General features: G+C 46.6%; 1 protein-coding gene across 5 annotated transcripts in view; it reads right to left on the minus strand.

The window, feature by feature from the left end:
* Positions 1-13826, minus strand: part of POLE (DNA polymerase epsilon, catalytic subunit) — a 75186-nt gene that overhangs the window by 59011 nt on the left and 2349 nt on the right. For 4 of the 5 annotated variants that reach the window (XM_037014333.2, XM_037014329.2, XM_037014330.2 and 1 more), the window contains exons 5-20: positions 13621-13713; positions 13162-13316; positions 11825-11966; positions 11614-11694; positions 10766-10873; positions 10346-10456; positions 9987-10072; positions 9609-9728; positions 8078-8210; positions 7877-7990; positions 7552-7764; positions 7168-7275; positions 1042-1170; positions 863-965; positions 635-781; positions 70-215 (exon numbers count right to left, since the gene is read on the minus strand). In XM_037014333.2, the coding sequence (XP_036870228.2) occupies positions 70-215; positions 635-781; positions 863-965; positions 1042-1170; positions 7168-7275; positions 7552-7764; positions 7877-7990; positions 8078-8210; positions 9609-9728; positions 9987-10072; positions 10346-10456; positions 10766-10873; positions 11614-11694; positions 11825-11966; positions 13162-13316; positions 13621-13713 (1989 nt within the window). The remainder of the gene's footprint in view (positions 1-69; positions 216-634; positions 782-862; positions 966-1041; positions 1171-7167; positions 7276-7551; positions 7765-7876; positions 7991-8077; positions 8211-9608; positions 9729-9986; positions 10073-10345; positions 10457-10765; positions 10874-11613; positions 11695-11824; positions 11967-13161; positions 13317-13620; positions 13714-13826) is intronic. The other variant, XM_073222982.1, reaches the window with a different exon arrangement.

The raw sequence follows: 13826 nt of genomic DNA on the forward strand, positions 1-13826 counted from the left end.
AGGGCTGTCCAGGATTCTCATCTCAGAAACTAGACTCTGTTCCAATTCATACATAAAGGTCAGATTTACCTTGTGGAGACCTTTGAACTCATAGCGCCTGTCCCGGAAGGCACGCACTGTGTCCACGTAGAATGAGTTCTCCCGCTGGCAGATGGTGGTGAGGCGCTCCTCTACCTTGGTCACATGGATCTTCTTATATGCCTTCCGGCAGTAATCTAAAGTACAGTGGAGAGGGAGCACGTGAGACCCACCAGGAGATAGCCGGGCCTCCTGTACACAGCCAAAGAGAGCAAGACACCAGGGATGCCATCAAACACAGGTTTCTAGGTTAACACAAGGGTGCAGAAAATTCACACTGATGCTGCTGGTTTATCATATCAAAGGAAGGCAGCCCAGGAATGAAACACGCCAACTATACCAAGCCCATAGGAAGGAGAATTCAGTATTGGAATCCTTGCTAATGAAGAAATGAAGCCTATAGGGAAACAAGTTCAGTGACCTGCTCTGACTCAACAACTAGTTTAACTGAACTGAGGCTGTGACATACCAACACAGCCCCACAAAGGCCCAAAAGTCAGAGGAGACTTGGTAAGTCAGTATTTGGAAAGCTGCGGCCAAGTCCTGGGCTGCTCACCTGCTAGTCTCCTCTTTTCATATTTAGCCTGTTCTTCGCGGGACAGCTCATGAAAAGCCCGTGTTGAGCCCTCCGGGGTCAATGGAGGGAACTTCTCTGACTCCAGCTGGTGCTGGATCCGATGGTATTCACTGCGACTGGCTGGCACTGCGGGAGAAGAGCACATGTGAGAGACCTGAGCACCTGCTTCCATTGCGCAGCTCCCCCAACCCCTGCCTAACACTCAACTGAACTCGCCCCTCCACTGCCAGGCCATCTTCCTCTGGCAGTTTGCTCCAGGCTTGTTGAAGTCACAGGCAGCACAGGTGGCCTCATCCACCATGGCAGAGGGCTGCAGAGGGAATTGGGAATGATCAATCAGCTTTTGGGTGGAAAGAGCTCATTTCTGATGTGAGAATCTGCCTTACCTGTAGGCGGTTTGTCAGGATGATATTAGGGTACATGGCCCCCACATCCAGGTGGTAGATGAGGGGACATTCGATTCGGTTAGGAACATCTTTCAGGGAGGTGAGCTTGGTTTTAATCTGATCACACACCTGAGAAGGGAAAGAAATGGAGGCTGGCAACCAAGAAAAACAAGACTGCACAGACAGAGTAACAAAGAAAGCACCACAGTCCCAGGCAGACAAGAGGCAGCCACTAACACCAGGTGCTGGATGTGCAGCAGGCTGGCCAGAAAAGACAGAGTCCTAATTAGACAGCAGCAGCCTCTACTCCACAAGAACTTTTGGGTTGGAAGAACACTCTAAGACTGTCTGTGGCCTTGCCTGGCACAGCTGACCTGCCAAGGAGTATGGGGCACAGTCAGCGCATCAAGAGCTATCCTTGTGGGGTGCCTGGCATGTCCATGCAAGTGAGTGTGTGACAAGCCTTCCCTGTCTCAGCAACGCCCCACCTGATGAGTGATCAGGCTCAAGAGGTTAGCATGAGCTCAAACACAGGCCTCTCTGTCCACAAGCCATACTCTGAACCAGTGTTAGACTGTCAGCACTCCTTTATAAGCCAACAAATCAGGTTTCTGTTTCCAGCCAAGGGTTGAGCTGTTAACTAAAAACCCTCCTGATACCAAAGGCCTAGAAACCTTCATGAAATATGAAAACTATCCTGGTTAGGTGCAGAACTGAGCTTCTAATTTATTTACAGGGTACAAAAGCAATAAGCACTCAATACCAGAGCAGTGAACTGACTCAGTGGTGCCATGTTGGAGGCTAGGCCCTGTGTCAGAGCTGCCAGGACCACCCCAAGGTTTGGTAACTTATAGTGAAAGGACACAAAGCTCAAAAAGAAAAGGGAAAAGGCATGTGATGCGATATTAGGAGGCCAGGCTCAAGCTGGGAGGAGCTAATTCTTCCAGCATCAAACTGACATGGGCCCAGTGCTGTTACCCCAGGAGCTCTCAGGGACCCAGCACCCAGGGTTTTAAGGGTCAGTCATTAGGCACTTCTGCCTGCACACAGCAAAAACACAGACTTCCAGCAGGAAAACAGGTGCTCAACATAAACCATGACATCTCCACAAGTACCTTAGGAAGATGATGCCTTCCTATCAGACACACAGGAGCTTCCTAAAACCCAAGCGCCCAGCTTTGCACAGGCCTTTCTGAGGTAAGGGTCTCAGGCCTGAGGTGTAAGCTGCACATTTTTTGTGACTCTTCAAGGAGAGGCAATTTACATACAACAAGGAGGCAAAATGCAGAGTGCCAAATAAAGGCAGCACCTCTCAAAGGCCACCTCCATAAAAGGATAAACTCAAACAAGTCTGCTCACCAAAGCCATGTCTAATCTGGGCTCTGGGTGAAGAGAGCACCCCCAGCCCCCGCCACCACAGGGAGGTCCATCTACAGGTTTGTGGTTCATATTACACTCACCACTGGGTCTGGGAACCCTGCAGCCAAGAAGCAGGTAAGAAGAAACCCAGGCTGGCATCACTTCTATGGAACCAAGTAGAAACATAAAACTATCCGACAGCCCTCTCAGCTGGCTGCATGAATGGGGCTCCCTGTTTAAGAGGAATTCATGTTCCACATTCACAGCATGTAGAAAGAAGCACCTGAAATGGCTGGGAGCAGACACAGGGAGGAGATCCCTGAGAACCTGATAGAACAAACCTCCTGGAGTACACTTGCTAAAATGAGTGTAATTAAAAATACTAAAGACTAATCAGATTAGAGATGGTGGTGGAATAGGAAGGCAAGATGGAAAACTCCTTCCAAAAAGACACAAAAGAGGAAAACACAGCAAATGCACCTAGACCTGAAAACAACCTGAAGACTGCAGAACAGACCCTCTGCACCTGAGGAAGGAGAGAGGACCATATAGGAAAGGGTGAGGCGGCAAAGCCAAGACTGAATGGGACCCAAGCCCTCCCCAACACCATCCTACAGGTGGGAGAAAGACAAATGGAGCCAGGAGGGGGTAGGAGCCCAGGAGCATGACACACCTGGCCCTTGGGATCTTCTCTGGAAGCAAGAGCCCACACTGCATTGAGTTCTGGTGATTATTGGGCTGGACACCAGGGGCAGGTGGAACACTCTGGGAGGCTGAGACTCCAGCCAGTGTGGAGGGCAGGTACACTCCACCAGACCAGAGACCCAAAGCAGAGGTGGTACTTTTAAAGACTTTCAGCAGTGGGAGGGGTAAGAGAGGTTACGAGGATTGGACAGAACTCAGGACAAAGGGCAGGTGGAGGATACCTCCCCAGCCCTTCTTCAGCCCAACATGTCAGGAACTCTGGGGAGCTCCTGACGCTCCATCACCCTTACTGGCAACACAGCCCCAGGACACCTCCCTGCACATTCTGTCAGGAACCAACCCACTTGGCCCAGCAGCAGCATCAGACTTTACTGCCTGGCAGGTGGAGGGAGACTCTCCCAGCTTGCTTGGCTCCATTTCAGCCCAACTACAGAGATGCCTGGAGGAGACAGCCTCAAGAGCTCCTTCCTCCCTGTGGGTGTCTAAATCCAGTGCTGTGCATCTGGCTGGGGAACACCTGCCCACCCACCTGATTAACCCATTGCTGCAAGGCAGGCAGAGGGTAGCCCGGCCCACAGTGAGCTCAATAGAGACTCCTGAGCTGATCACAAAAGCAGCAGCTCAAGTAAACTGCCTGCCCAGACTGAGACCAGTATAGACACCAGACAAAGGTGTGCCCCACCCATGGCATGCCAACAACCGGGGATCCTGCAAAAGAGAACCAGGATCTAGAGAGTAAAGAATCTTGAACTTCTGGGCACCATAGCACACCTTCTTCATAAAGCTATTACTCTTTATATGAAAAAGCATAGCAGAGACATCTAATACAAAGGAGGAAACACAGAATCCCTGACAACATGAGCAGGTGAGGAATTGGATCCAATCAAAACTACAAGACAGAACCCCAGAATGAAGGGTAAATGAAACAGAGATCACTAATCTTCTTGATAAAAATTTCAGTTTGATAGTCATTAACATGCTAATGGATTTACAGAAAAATATTCAAGATCTCAGGTAGGACCTTCAACAATGATATAGAAAAACTGTCAAAGAGCTACTCAGAGCTGAAGAATACAGTATCTGAAATAAAACATACAATGGAGGGATTTAAAAGTAGATTAGATCATGTAGAGGACATGAAATAAAATTTAAAAAAGGAAAATAAAGAGCTGATGAACAGAGAAAAAAGGATCTCTAGGAATGAAAGAATCAGAGAGCTATGTGACCAATCCTAACAAAACAATATTTGCATAATAATGGTACCAGAAGGAAAAGAGAGAGAGCAAGGGACAGAAAGTATATTTAAGGAAATAATTATTGAAAACTTCCCCAATCTGGGGAAGGAAACACTCAGGTCATGGAGCACAGAGATCCCATAACAAAAGAAACCCCAGCAAGACAACACCAAGACATATAATTAAAATGGCAAAGATCAAGCAAGGATAAGGATAGAGGGTTGAAAGCAGCCAGCAAGAGAAAAAAGATTACTTATAAAGGAAATCCCATCAAGCTATCAGCAGACTTCTCAACAGAAACTCTTCAGACCAGAAGGGAAAAGCATGATATATTTAATACAGTGAAACAGAAGGACCTTGCAACCAAAAATCCTCTACCTGGCAAGATTATCATTTAAATTTGAAGCAAGGTGCTCTTCTCTCTGAGGTTGTCCGCACTTTCTGAGTGTGAAACTTGAACTTTTCCCAACCTTTCAGGGGGCTCTTCTCTCTCTGAGGTCGCCTGCACTAAGTAACTTTAAATAAAACTTTTACTCTGCTTCAAAAATAAACAAACAAACAAAATTGAAGCAAGGATTAAACAATTTCCAGATAAAAAAAGTTGAAGAAATTCACCACCACTAAGCCAGATTTACATATGTTAAAGAGATCGCTGTAGATGGAAATGACCATAAAGCTAAATAGCTTTCACCAGTGAAAATAAACCCACAGTATAGACCAACTAATTACCAGACAAGTATAAAATTAAAACACAACAAAAGAAGCAAAATCAACTATACACAAAATCAGTCAAGGGATACACAAAAAGTGCAGATAATGACATCTAATAGAAAAAAATGTGGAGGAAGGAGAAAAAAAACCTTTAGATTGTGTTTGAAATAGAGTAATCAGCAATTTAAGATAGACTATTATATAATAAAGAAGCTATCCTTGAACCTTTGGTAACCACAAAACTAAAGCCTACAATAAACACACACACACAAAATAAATATTTAAAAAGACAAATCCAATTACAACACTAAGAAAACCATCAGTAACAAGAGAAGAGTATATAACAGGAAGAAAGGAACATAGAGGAGATATAAAAAACAACAGAAAACAATTAAGAAAATGGCAGTAAGTACATATCTATCAATAACACCTTAAATGTAAATGGACTGAATGCACCAATCAAAACACATACACAGAGTGGCAGAATGAATTAGAAAACAAGACCCATCTATATGCTGCCTACAAGAGACTCCTTTCAGACCTAAAGACATACACAGACTAAAAGCGAAGGGATGGAAAAAGGTATTACATGCAAATAATAGGGAGAAAAAGGCAGGAGTAGCATACTTATATTGGACAACACTGATTTCAAAACAAAGAAAGCAACAAAACAAAGGATATTATGTAATGATAAAGGGATCAGTCCAACAAGAGTATACAACCATCATAAATATCTATGCACCCAACATAGGAGCACCTATATATGTAAAACAAATACAAACAGAATTAAAGGAAACAGACTGCAACACGTTCATTTCAGGAGATTTTAACACACCATTCACATCAATAGAGAGATCAACCAGACAGAAAAAAAATAAGGAAACAGAGGCACTGAAGAATACATTAGCTCAAATGGGCTTAAATACCTACAGAACACTCTACCCAAAAGCAGCAGGATACACATTTTTCTCAACTGTACATGGAATGGTCTCCAGAACAGATTACATACTAGTCTATAAGAAGGGCCTCAAAAAACTAAAAAAGACTGAAACTTTATCTAGCAGTTTCTCAGACCACAATGGTTTGAAACTAGAAATACATTACACAAAGAAAACAAAAAAGTCAAGCCCTGGCCACTGCCAGCCATTGCCTCCCACCAGTTGTCTACACCACTGCCAGATGATGGATCAGAACAAAAGGTGAAGCTGTTGCCCTTTGTCCAAGGGTCCCAGGCTGCACTTAGAAAGTACCTTCAAGGCCTGGGAGAAGCTAAGACCTGCCATCCAGAGCTCCCTCCTGAGCTTGCTGAGGCGCGTCTGGAGCCCCTGAGCACACCTCTGCCTCCATCCTCATTCATTTCATTGTTTTAGACTTTGAAAGTATCACCTTTGTTCCTTTTAAGGAGTTCCTTAACTCATATTTGTTATTCAGCCTAGACTCTCTTCTTCCCAGGTTGGTTCACTGAAAAGTCCCCAAAGTATATGATAGCTGTTGCTGGTATCAGCTACATAGCACTTTACAATTTGCAGAGAAACTGCAGTCTTATTTGAATTTTGCCCAGTAATCTGCTATAAGATGTTTCTTGAAATCAATCCTAAACCTGGTGAAAAAAACAAACAAAACACTCCAAACTACTAGTCACTCAATATGCTGCACCACAAGGAGTGCCTGACAGTGACCTGAGATGTGGCACATACAGGCAACAGCACAGCACATAATACCCAGTAAATGGTGCTTTCTAACCATTATTTGATAGATTTCAGAGTCAGGAATTTCTACTCTGTCATTTGTAGGAACTTATCTCATTATTCAAAAAATTTCCTTAGTTATTCATGAATCCCAGAGTAGAGTCCCACATCTGGCCTTTCTTTGTCCCACAGCAGCTCCCACTGTGTTCCAAGACCCAGCTCAAGAGACCACTGCCTCCTCTATGAAATTCCCCACCTCACTAAGTCAGGTCATTCACTGTGACCACAACACATCCAGTTCCATTAGACCAGACCAAAAATGACCCGGTGTTATTGTTTCAGAGCCCAAGTACCAGCTCATAGTAGATGAATAATAAACACACTGCTGAAAGAAGTTAGTCCACAGGCAGACCCCCACTTAGTGTCACCTCTTGGAAGTTGGTGACCTGCTCCATGGGCACCTTCTCCTCTTCCTCAATGGCATGACGCATAGTCTTCTCTACCCGCTGCAGCAGGAAGTTGAAAGCAGCAGGATTCTAGCACAAACAACCAAGACAGGAGTGAGATGGGAAACCACCTTCGCACCAACCAGCCTACTTCAGGTGGGATGCTGAAGAAAATGTTCTGGAAGGAGCCAAGCACTTGGCCCTGCAGCACCCAAGAAAAGGGCAGCCTAGAGAGAGGACACTAAAAAAGAGCCTGCAGGGTGGGAAGGAGGGAGCAAGGGCTTTACATCAGCCCCTGAGGCCTGAGTCCCACCATAGCACTTGGAGGGAAGAGGCACTAGCCTCAGGAAGCAGGCAGGGGCGCACCATCCTGAAGCGACAGGGGATGTCACTGCGGAACACGCCTGATTCGAGGGCCTCCACGTGGCCACCCACATAGGTCTCGGCATCCAGCACATGGCCGTCATCCGTCAGCTTGTTGAACTCCTGCTCCTGCTTATTGGGGAAGATGATGTTGGCGTGGAAGGCCTGCACCATCAGCAAGGCCTCACATAGTGTTCCGGAGCCCTTCCGCAGCACCTGTGGGAACATAAGGCTTCAAGACAAATACCAAGCTCCACAGCCGTGCAGCATTGGCCGCCTGCCACCATGTAGCAAGCCGAGAATGATGTTGGGGCAAGAGGGCACTGACCTCATCAGGTTCCATGGGGATGATGGTGCAGAGGGCAAATATAAAGGGGTGGACATACTTCATGTAAAGGTAGTAGGTGGCCACCGCATCTGACACAGAGTATGTTGCCAGAATCTGGGAAGAGAACATCAGAGTAAGGGAATGGGGAGCCAAGGGCATGCACGAGAGAAGCAGGTAAACTCAGTGAGGTGGCACACGTGCCTGGGGCTGCTCGGTGGCCATCCGGCACATATCCTCAGGATCCAGCTCCACAGGATCATAGCCCAGCTTGGATTTGGCAGCTGCCTTGAGGTTGTGACTGCCCACTGGAAGGTAACTGTCCCTCTTCACCCACCTAGGAATGAGAATGAGAGCAGAGGTAATTCTGAAACCAAGCTCAGGAACCTGTAAGAGGTGACAAAGCTGGCCTTGCCACATGGAGTCCTGACAAGGACCCAGCAGTCTCCACCAAGCCCCACATGGTGAACCGTTCATCCTGATCTAGTTAATTTCATCAACCTACCCACAAACAAGAAGATGCCAGAGCCAGTCCTCTGAGCCCTGTGGCCTCCTCTCTCTCACTCACAAAGAAATACAAAGGTGAGCAGGCAGGAACCCACACCCGCCAGCCTCCTCCAGGCCCCTCCACAACTTGTCCTGTCAGAGCGGTCATGGTCTGCTCTGCTTTCTGAGCCCCTAGATCCTGTTGTTAAACTCCCCTCCTCTCCTTACATGATCCTTTCAGTGTGGAAGCACTCAAGGCCCCACATTCCCCTCAAACCTGTGCCTGCCTCCACTACCTCCCAACTTATCCTTGATTAACACCATGTCTTCCTGGGTTGTAGACACCCGCTGTCCACATCCAGTCTTACCTCCCTCAGCCTATGCACTGCTGGCCACCCCAAGTTCCCCAGAAATGCCCTGCTGTGGCCTCCCCATATTCCTCCTCTCCCACCTCTTCTTCCCTCCCCAGTACTCTTCTTGCCAGCCCATGTCTACATCATTAAGCCCTCTCCATTGGTGGGGCTCCCAGGCCTGCTGTTTGGAACCTCAACTCCACCCTATTCCCCCAGGAGGTCACCCCAAAACCTGAGAACCAGTGCTCCCCATGCCACATGTGCCCCTGCTCCCAAACCCATGCAGCCCCAGGTCCACACCCTCTTCACTCTCATTCGCATTGCAACCTGGCCTGCCCCCTCCAACCCACACACCATATGCCAGGGCTAAGAAGGGGATCAAACTTTAGGTGCATCAGTGGCTCCCCATTGAGGGTCAAGACAAAACCCACCTCTCCACAGGACATAGGAAGCCTATGAGACCACCCCCAGCCTTCCCTGCCAGCACTCTGGGCACCTCATGTGCTCTCAGCCTGAATACCCCAGCTGGTATGGACACCATGCTCATTCTTTGGGAGGCTGCCAGGCTCTGCATCCCGACCTCGTGGGGAAGTCCAGGCCTCTCCAGGAACTCGTGCAACACCAAACCTCAGTGACCAGGCCTTTCCTTCTGGTCTGCCTTCCATTCCCCAAAGGCAAACATTCAAGATGCCCGGTAACTGAATGAATGATGAACAGATGATGAAAGGCAGCATGTCCCTGGACCAGCCAAAGCCAGCAGCCGCGTTCCTCTCAGGTGATGAGAGCTGCTTCTCAGAACCACCTTGCTCCCTCCAGAGGGTGTGGACAGGACCAGGTGATCAAGAAGGGAGCTGTGAGACACAGTAGTGAGACAGCAGGTATGCTGCAGGGCCCACCTGAGACAGTCCATGTGGATGCACTGGGCTGCCTTATACTCCCCCTGGCTGTCCTTCTGGAATCCTATCTCCTGGTACATGCTCAGTCCATGGATTGCAGCTCTGGCCTCCACAAAAGGCCTGGGGACAAGAGGACAGATGAGCACATGGGCAGTCAGACTTTAATTCCCACAGATGGGGAACCAAGAACTCCTCACACCCATCTCCCTTTATGCTACTTGTGCCACCAAGTGTGCTGCTCCTCTTCCCAAGCATCCCATTCTCTCCCACCTTAGCCACTTCTCAGTGGACACTTCAGTAGCACTGAGCGTAGTCACACTACCATGCAATGTCCATTCCCAAACACTTTTTAGTTACTCACAAGTTTGTTAGACTCACCAGTCAAAGAAGTCCCCATTGTAGGTGACCATGATAGTGGGTTTAGTCTCCTGGACATGCTCAAACCATCTCTGGATTAGATGAACCTGAATTCAACCAATCATGACACTCAGGGAGTTGCCTTTTCCCTTCTTCAAGCTATTTCCAACTACTTCTCCCAAAGTTCAGGAAAATCAACCTTGAATCAGCCCTTTATTTCCAACCCCCACCCATGTCTCCATATGGATGAGGACCCCACCAGTAAAACTGGGTCCAGCAAGCTGCTGCTCTGATTCAAAGAAAGCCAAGGCCTTAAATGTCAATGTCCTCTTCCCACTTCACTCTAAATTTCAGGCAGCTTCCAAGGAACAGCTCTTTACCTCATCAGGTTCATTGAAGACACAGAAGCACCCTTCATATTCTGGCTTGGGGGTGAACTCAAAATCTTCAATATCTTCTGAAACAATCTCCCTGTTGGTGATGAGGTAGCCCTAGGAAGTTCATTACCAATAGCATTAGAGACACAAAGCTGCAGACACAACTCTCAACACTCAGCCTAGAAACTCTTACCACAAAAATCTCTGCAGCAACTTAAATGTGCCCTAGCATTGCCAAGAGGAGATACACTACCTAAACTCGAATGTCTCAGATTTCTATTGGTGTCAGGAGCACAGCTGGATGTCAGAAGACTTGTTCAATTTGTGACTCTACTCCCTCACTGTTCACTCAAAAAATACTAAACCACAGAGCAGACACTGTTCTGTTCCCAGGGAGCTCACAACCCAGAAGGCACTACTCACCTGACCGTCAATCATATAGGAAATCATCATAATCTGGTCAGTCTCAGCATCAGGAAATTTGAGAGGCAGCTTGGTCGTCTCAATGTCAAATGCCAAAACCACAGGGTCCTAGAGACACAAAATGAAGCACTGAGTTGGCCGCAAACCAAGCCAAGCTCTGGAGATCCCAGAGGTCTCTTGACACCCATCACCACCACCTCCAGCACTGAAAACAAGAGCTGCCACAGGAAAAGGTTCCAAAGGAAGTGGGTCACGCACCTCGGGGCTGACTGACCTACATTAAGAACACCATAACTCCCTGATGGCATGGAGATTTAGACATGAAAGAAAAGGCTAGGGCAACCAATCATAGGACAAGCCTGTAATTACAAGAACACCCAAGTCTCAAAGCTCTCTAAAATGCACTCCCTAGTTATGACCTTTACAACAACCCTGACGGGAGACTGCAGTACAGAGCCAACCTCTCCACTTTGGAATGAGAGAATAGAGTACAGACTGTCCCACGAACACAAAGCTGTCCCTGAACCAAGGCCCTTCAGTTATGAACCCATTGTTCCCATCACTTCATTATCAACAACCCAAAAGGAAGTCAGAGCTTTCCCTCAAATATTCTCATCCAGTCTAGATCAAATACTGATTTCACATGGTGATGCACAGATGCAAAGGGAAACTATACTCTCAGGTCAGAACTCCGATTCTTTTAACTAAGTACTTGAGGAAAAAGAAGCAAACAAATCTTTGAATCAAACACACCTTTCAGCACTGAATCCGCATCCGATTCAGACTCCACTGAGAGTGTCAGAAACAAATGGAAAATTCAGGATGGAGGACAAGAAAGCTGTACTTACAGGTCGTTCCACAAGGTCATCTCGGCGGGTGACTTCCACTGGAAAGGTGTTTCCTCGGTATCTGATGTTGTACCAGTGAGCCTGTAGGACACGCAGTGCATTAGCAAAAGAGCTTTATGCCCATCCAGGGAAGTATATTTCTCTCTGGATTTATCCTTCAGTTACCACTCCTGGGCTGGTAGGAACTGCCCATGAGCGAAGGCCCACTCACCACATGGATCTTCAGGTCGATGGAGAGGCGGATGTGGTAGGGAACATCATACTCTCTCATGTCCACAATGTTGTCCAGTTGGTCTGCAATCTTCTTGGACATTTCCTCTTCATCAATAATCACACTACCCCCTTGCAGAACACTGCAGCATAGAGAGCAGCTTACTCAACTAAACTCAGCTAGGTGGGGCCCAGGGGAAGACCAGACTCCACATGGAATAAACACAAAAAGTAAACTTGAGGAGTTTGAGATGACCAAGACAAGCCCTCTTAAGGAATATTGGATGACCCCTCCAGCCCAGCAGCAGGCCAGAGATACAAGGAAATTCAGCACATAGTTAGGATGTATGTATTTTATAGGATGTAAGTTACCCAACTGAAAAAACAAAGAGAGGAAACATTTCCTGTTACTTGAAAGGCCTACCAGTGACACCTACTCTTGCCAAGCTTGTTTCTTCAAGAAAGCAAGGATGACAGAAACAGGCCTACCCTGCAGAAGTCATAAAGTTCTTGGCAAGTGAAGTTAATGGTAAAGGGTAAACTATTTCTGCATCAGTTACTTATCACATTCAAGTGGGAAACCATTAGCACTAGAACATTTACTCCAAACTTCCAAATGCTGAATGGACCACCACCAATTAAAAAAAAAAAAAAAAAGATAATGAGTTTTAGGGCCTCTGGTGACTCAGTCTCTGTTACACCTTACAATATTCCGAAAAGTAACTTATAAGCCACTGCGAAGGGGGTAGTGGTGCCGAAATGTTCAAGGTCTCAAACTTATCTTTTGTCAAAGGGTATGATTAGTTTTTCTGAAGTTATCATAACTTTAAAGGAGCCAAGATTTCTCTCTTTAATTTCTTACCGTATTTCCTACTGCTTTAATGTCCAAACATTTGATGAACAATGTCTGATGTCCTACATTTAAGGTTTCCTACATAATACCCAAGGTACTCTGGAGAAAATGTGCTATGTAAATCTAGGTATTTAATTTGTAGACATCTTAACACTTGCCATAAATCATAAAAAGACTGTGTTCAGGTGGTAGGATTAAGAATCCAAAATGTCTTTACTGTCACAGCAACTCAATTTTGGAGTCATAAATCCACCTCCTATGTAAGAAAAGACAGACAGCTAAAATACAACCTGGTAAACCACCATTTATTTAACACAAACGAAGCACATAAGAAAGTCTACCTAATTGTTCAAAAGCATTTCCACGTCACACAAAGCTGATCAGTGAATAACTCTATTGCTAAGTTTCCCTGTTTCCTGTGCATCTTGTCTATTTAGGAAAAATGGGAAACAGACTGGCTGCTTTGATACAGGAGCAAAGCTTACCTGGAGAGCATAGACGTGTAGGCGTCACTAGCACGGCCCTGCTCCCGGTTCTTCCTCACCGCAGGGGAGATCTCCTTCCTCACTCTGACAAGGTCCTCCACAGTGCTGAAGGACAGCTTAATGTAATTTCGCTTCAAACCCACTAAGTGATTTGGCTACAGAGTGAAGAGATCATGTTCATGAGTCAAGAGAAAAAGGACTTTGCTGGGGAGAGAAAATCAGGGAAGAATGACTCAAAGGTATTCAACATGCAAGTTGAAGAGTTAGTTGGCGACTCTAAGGCACCTAGTTTAACTATGTGTGTGGCGCCAGTGGTGCCACTGGAGCTCTGAGAGGATAGATGGACAGTTACCAAAGCCCCATACTGCCCCACAGGTGCTAAACTTGGCCTCTTCCCATCTCACCCCACATGCAGGGTGGGCCCAGCCCACCTATCACGAAGGTCTGGGTGATACTCACCAAGTCCAGATCCTCTTTAGGGACAGTCTCTACTTTAGCAATTTTACCCTGAAACTTCTTAGAGAGGAAAGATGAAACTTCTCGCTCACAACCCTAAATCAAGATCAGATGAAATGACCCTGTATTTAAAATCAATTTTCCTTCAATTTGCCTGTTGCTGGAGGCCTCTTTATTTCCAATTCTAAAAGCCCCATACAAAACACGGC

Source organism: Manis javanica, chromosome 15 (assembly GCF_040802235.1).
Source record: "Manis javanica isolate MJ-LG chromosome 15, MJ_LKY, whole genome shotgun sequence".
In the NCBI taxonomy this organism is placed as follows: domain Eukaryota; kingdom Metazoa; phylum Chordata; class Mammalia; order Pholidota; family Manidae; genus Manis; species Manis javanica.